Raw genomic sequence first — 6,361 nt, 5'->3', positions numbered from 1 at the left:
GTGTCCCAGGACAGCGCCAATGCCATAGGGTGAGGCGTCGCATGCTAGCACCACCGGCAGCCTCTCGTCGAAGTGTGCCAAGACTGAGTTTGAGACAAGCAAGTCCTTGACTGCCTGGAATGCAGCCTCCTGGCGCTGGCCCCACACCCAAGGGGCCCGCTTGTCCAAAAGTCTGTGTAGGGGCTCCGCTACCGCCGCCTTGTGGGGAAGGAAGGAATGGTAAAAGTTCAATAGGCCCAAGAAGGCCTGAAGTTCAGTCTTGCTCTTGGGCGCTGGGGCATCACAAATGGCCCGTACCTTGTCCCCAGTCGGGTGGACCCCTTCTGCGTCCACCATAAATCCCAGAAAGTCCACCTGAGGCACTCCTAGTAGGCATTTTTCCCGCTTCACCTTGAGACCTGCCGTCTGGAAACGGTGCAGAACGGTGCGGAGGCGGTCCTCAAACTCCTCTGGTGTGGGCCCGGCAATCAACACATCATCGAAGAAGGGGGTGACGCCAGGAATCCCTTTAAGGAGCGAGTCCATTAGATTCTGGAATATGCCTGGTGCCACACTGACACCGAATTGCAGCCGCTTTACCCTGAAGGCTCCTCTGTGCGTCACAATCGTCTGTGCCTCTGCTGTGGCCTCATCTACTGGCAGCTGTTGATATGCTTGGGCCAAGTCCAGCTTGCCAAAAATTTTCGACCCAGCCAGGGTGGCAAGGACATGGCTGACCACTGGCACTGGGTATGCATGGGCCGTGAGGGCCTTGTTTATGGTACATTTGTAGTCTGCGCAGATGCGGACCGAACCATTGGGCTTGACGGGTGTGACGATTGGGGTTTCCCAGGGGGCATTAGGCACCGGCTCCAGCACTCCTTGCTCCACGAGCCGGTCCAATTCCTCGTCTATACGGGGTTTCAGGGCGAACGGGACCCGGCGGGCCTTGAGCCTGACCGGTCGTACTGCGGGGTCAAGCTGTAGCGCAATGGGGGGGCCCGTATACTGTCCCAATTTCCCATCAAAAACCCCTGGAAATTCCTTGCATATGGCGTCCACGTCCACTTGTAAGGTAGTGTGGTTCACCCCGGTGATGGCTAGCCCCAGTGGTCCAAACCATGCCAATCCCAGTAAGCTAATGTAGGGGCCCTTGACCACAAGCAAGTCCAGTTGCCGCGTCCGCCCTCGGTATTGCACCCTGAAGGTCCCCACCCCCATTGTGGGGACCTTACGTTTCTGGAAGTCCCGGAGGGTGAATGGGGCCGGCCTGAGTTTGGGACCCCCAGTAGGACACAGTTTCCTTAAGGTCTTTGCCGAGATTATGGATAGAGTTGAACCCGTGTCAAGCTCCATGCGGCATGGGGCGCCCTCTATCTGTACCTCTACAAAAATTTTCTCTACGTTGGGGTGGGGCAACTGGTATACCTGGAAGTCCGTGAGCTCCGTCGAGTTGCCTTGGTGCGTTGGGCCCCGGGACCTGGGGCTCTTGGATTGGTCATCTGATGCCTGGTGTCGGGTGGACCGAGCTCGACACACCCGGGCGATGTGTCCCAATTTTCTGCACTGCCTGCACTCTGCGTTGCGGAAACGGCAGGTCCTCCTCTCATGACTTTCCCCGCAGCTTGCGCAGTTCCCTCCTTCTCGTCGAGGCAGCTGTGGTATGTGGGCTGCTTGAGTGCGCTGCTGTACTCGGTGCACCTCCTCCCTGTCAGATCCTGAGTCGTCGGTGAGGTCTTCGTGGTGGACCCTCGGTTGGGGTGGCAGTCTCAGCCGTGCCTCTTTCGTCGACCTCTCAGCAGCTTCCGTTGCCAGGGCCTCCTCCAGAGCGACCTGGAATGTTAGGTCCTTCTTGGCGTAGAGGCGTCGTTGCAGCTTCTCATCCTTCAGGCCACCGACGAGGCGGTCACGAAGCATGTTCTCCAGCTCTGAGAAGTTGCAGAACCGGGCGGCTTGGCGGAGAGAGGTCACAAACCCAGTTATGGTTTCCCCGGGGGCTTGCTGCTTTGCGTAGAAGGCATTTCGACGAGCCACCACTGAGGGCTGTGGCGAAAAGTGCCCCTTCAGTTGTTCCATTATTGTTTTGTATGGAACAGTAGCGACGTCTTCAGGCGCAAGGAGAGCCCGGGCGATTTCAAACGTCTCCTCTCCGCAGACGCTGAAGAATATCGCCCTCTTCTTGGCGTCTTCTTCATCGGTGACCCCTTTGGCTTCTAGGAGGAAGGTGAAACGGGAGGCGTATGCTTCCCAGTCTCCAGATGCTGGGTTGAACGGCGAGAAGCTGCTGTCGGTTGCCATTCTGAGTTCCTTGTGTCCCGGAGCTGAAGCCTGGATACACGGTGCGAGGCAGCGGTGCGGCAGGTGGCGGTGCTGTGTGTGGCAGTCAGCTCAGCGGGATCCCACCTTCGTCGCCAGTGAAATATACTCAGAGTCGCAAAGTGATTTCATGCTCTTTATTCAGCTCATAGTGGTGAGGAGGAATGAATGTCCCCTCAAAGTATCTGCTTTATATACATTATTTACACAATAGGCTGCACATTATTGGCTAATTCTGGAATTCTACTGTAAGCCAATCAGGTTGTGGATTCACTTATATCTGGAGCATGATTGGTTGGTTCCTGCCAACCAATCATACTGCTGCATTGTCCTAGGACCAATCCGACTGCTGCATTCTGAATCCTATTGTTCTAGGACCAATCAGACTGCTGCAATTTGGATCCTATTGAACTCAGTACATAACACTTATATACAGTGGTACCTCAGGTTACAGACGCTTCAGGTTACAGATTCCGCTAAACCAGAAATAGTACCTCGGGTTAAGAACTTTGCTTCAGGATGATTACAGAAATTGTGCAGCAGCGTCGCGGCGGCAGCGGAAGGCCCCATTAGCTAAAGTGGTGCTTCAGGTTAAGAACAGTTTCAGGATAAGAATAATTAAGTTCTTAGCTCGAGGTACCACTGTATATGTGCTCAAAGCGTTGGCAAACCTGTCAATAAGAAAGAATATTTAATCATGTTTGAATGAACCCACAACTCCTAGAGACGGGTGTCCCTTGCTGCCCCCTAAAATATTTGAGGGGCAGCCTTCCCCCAGTTGATGGGCATTGCCATTCAAATGGTGTGCATGTGCAGCGTCTTGTGTTGGGTTGCCAATATGGCAGCCCTAGTCTTGGAGTCGATTATGTGGGCTGGGATTTATCTGGCCTCCCAATATTTTATTCAAGTTGGCCCCGTGACCTACGAAGAGCAATAGCCAGACCAGTTATCACCCTATGAACCATGGTCGGCAGGACAAGAAGCAAGTTACCAATCTGAAACTCTAAACCTTAATCAAACCCTCTAAAAAGCACCATGAAAGCTGTAAACGAGCTTTGCAAGAGGCAAGCAGTTCCTTGCTTTGCCGCAAGGACATGTCAGAGCAGCTCACGTGGGCAAGCAAAAAATCCCTGGAGCGCTTGCAAAACGTCTGTCAAGGCTTGGAAATGGAGAAGATAGAAGTCCACCTTAATCAAAGACATATTATTCTGAAAATGATAATGTGCAGTCCTACCCAGACCTATGATGGCTATCCAAGTATTATAGCTAACGTCTAGAGGGGATTTCAGGTTTGCCTTCTGCTCACAGTTTACTAATCAAGTCCCACTTAACCCATTTTTGTTTTGTTTTTTCTCAAAATGATTTGCGGGTATTAATTTTTTCAAACATTTTCAAAATAACCTTCAAATCAAATAATTAAATTGTTCATAAGCTGATTCTGCAAATACTTGTCTCTTGTGTGTAGATGCTGCTGTTTTGGCTGCATAAAAAACTTGAACAAACCTCTTTTCTATCTATAGATGAAATTTAAAAACGATGAGCTGAGTTTTATGTTCCTTGATGTGAAGTGCAGAGACATGTAGCTCATTGATTTCACCCACCCTCCCAATGAAAGGGAAAGTAATTTTCTTTGTACAGTACAGTGGTACCTTGGGTTAAGTACTTAATTTGTTCCGGAGGTCCGTTCTTAACCTGAAACTGTTCTTAACCTGAAGCACCACTATTTATAAAGGGTGCAAGATTCAAGGTCCCTGACAAGGACTAATTAATCAAATGGAGGATAATGGCTACTAACCACAGTGGCAATTTTCTACTTGTGATCTTCTGTACTTCCAAGCAAGGTAGCAGTACCACTTCTAAGGATAACAAATGATGGTACATCAAATTGATTTGTGCCTTCAGCACACTGGGGACCTGGGTGCCCGAGCACCCACAAAATTCCCCATGTGCATCCACAAATTTAAATGCCAGGGCCATGCCCACTGCTTGGCGCCCACGGCCCTGGACACCCACAGTCGCGAGGCCCCACTGACAAAGGAGGTGATGTCTCTATTACTGCCCCTGATTCAGTTCATTTGGGAAGTCACAAAATATGCACGCTTCAACTGCAACCCCATCACATTTATCAATTCTTCTGACGGCACAAGTGAAAATAAATATATAAAACACTTGGCTTCTGACCAGAAGCAAGATAGTTTCCACCCTTGAAACTATGTGTGTATTTTTGGTGCTCTACTGGCTTTGCATCCTTCAGAATTTTTAGACCTCCCGCACCCTGCATTGCCGGACATCAAGGCACCATCATTCATCAGATTTTGTCCGTCTTTGCCAGGAATGAACTTCGAACAATATGGCAGCCGCTGGCCTGACTTACTCTCTCACATTGTCACTTTGAATCTAAAGACAGAGCCACTTGGTCGGTTTTAGAGTTCAGTGTAAAACCATTGACAAGTCCATTATAGAATCATAGAATCATAGAGTTGGAAGAGACCACAAGGGCCATCGAGTCCAACCCCCTGCCAAGCAGGAAACACCATCAGAGCACTCCTGACATATGGTTGTCAAGCCTCTGCTTAAAGACCTCCAAAGAAGGAGACTCCACCACACTCCTTGGCAGCAAATTCCACTGTCGAACAGCTCTAACTGTCAGGAAGTTCTTCCTAATGTTTAGGTGGAATCTTCTTTCTTGTAGTTTGGATCCATTGCTCCGTGTCCGCTTCTCTGGAGCAGCAGAAAACAACCTTTCTCCCTCCTCTATGTGACATCCTTTTATATATTTGAACATGGCTATCATATCACCCCTTAACCTTCTCTTCTCCCTCTAATAGTGAACTTGTGTGGTCAAATACCTATCCATTTTAAATTAAAATGGGGCTGTTCAAATAAGAAGATAGTGGCTTTTTCACGGGCTCAAGGGCTAGATTAACCAAAGTACGGAAATGTGTACATTTTTAAACAAAATCCCAAATGGCCCTGTGAGTTTCCAGGACATCAAAGGAATCTTGAGGACACAGAGATAATAAAAGGATTCAGTGATTCACATCTGGAGGGATAAATGCTATGTTTTTGTTTTTTTTAAAAAAACCAACCACCGCCCCTTTCACTAGACAAGGTCTTGTGCAGTCATTGCACTTGAGAAAGTTCTGTGGAAGCTTTATAAATGTGAGTAGGAGAGTAGACCAGCCATTCATTGGGAGGAAATTATTCACGATAAATATACGGTAAATTCCTTACTACAAAGCCTAGTACAATGAAGTCAGCGAAGTCTTTTCTTTGCAGTAGCATCATAACTTTGGAACTACTTACCCAAGGAAGCCCATCTGTCTTGCTTTGGGAGGCCCGTAGATTTTTTGAGACTCATGCTTATGGACCTTAAAGACAAACTGCTTATTTGTTTCTGACTGTCTCCCGCTTGGACTACTGCATTGTGAGGGGAGAGAGACTTTCTGTTCTTCATCAGGCAATATTGCTTCCACCTGCCTTGCCCTGGGAGCCTTTCCCAGACCATGACATTAAGAACAGCAGAAGCAGCAGCTGGGAAGAAAGGAGTTCAGGGATATTAAAAAAAAAAAAAGTTTTATAAGTTGTGTGCTTGTTTCTCAATTTGACCCTTTTACATGGTTTTGTATGTTTTGTGCTATTTTATGCATTGCAATTTGCTGCAATTTTTACTGATTATAGATTAGTAATTCTTTCTTGTGGTTGATGAGTGTGAACTGTTTAAATTATTGTTTCTGATGTTTAATTTTACTGTTTACTATTAAATTGTGATGGATTGTTGAAAGTTGTTTTGTTTGATATAAGTTGTTTATTTGAAAGTTACTGTGACTTTTTATATTCGATCAGATTGTTACTAGAGCCAGTGTGGTGTAGTGGTTAAGAGCGATAGTCTCGTAATCTGGGGAACTGGGTTCGCGTCTCCGCTCCTCCACCTGCAGCTGCTTGGTGACCTTGGGCCAGTCACACTTCTCTGAAGTCTCTCAATCTCACTCACCTCACAGAGTGTTTGTTGTGGGGGAGGAAGGGAAAGGAGAATGTTAGCCGCTTTGAGACTCCTTCGGGTAGT

The 6,361-nt window shown here is 48.2% G+C and overlaps 1 protein-coding gene across 1 annotated transcript; it reads right to left on the bottom strand.

Annotated features, from left to right (window-relative positions):
• Positions 1-250: 250 nt before the first annotated feature.
• On the bottom strand, positions 251-2,505 carry LOC310675130 (uncharacterized protein). Its single transcript, XM_083435261.1, has 2 exons — positions 1,408-2,505; positions 251-506 (listed from the first exon to the last, which is right to left on the bottom strand). Exons 1-2 carry the CDS (start codon positions 2,275-2,277, stop codon positions 468-470), a joined length of 909 nt encoding a protein of 302 aa, XP_083291387.1. The 5' UTR covers positions 2,278-2,505; the 3' UTR covers positions 251-467.
• Positions 2,506-6,361: the final 3,856 nt, after the last annotated feature.

This window comes from Podarcis tiliguerta (assembly GCF_965153285.1).
Source record: "Podarcis tiliguerta genome assembly, chromosome: 3".
NCBI lineage: Eukaryota > Metazoa > Chordata > Lepidosauria > Squamata > Lacertidae > Podarcis > Podarcis tiliguerta.
Note: the sequence above shows the minus strand (reverse complement) of the source record. Positions and strands in the feature narration are given on the sequence as shown.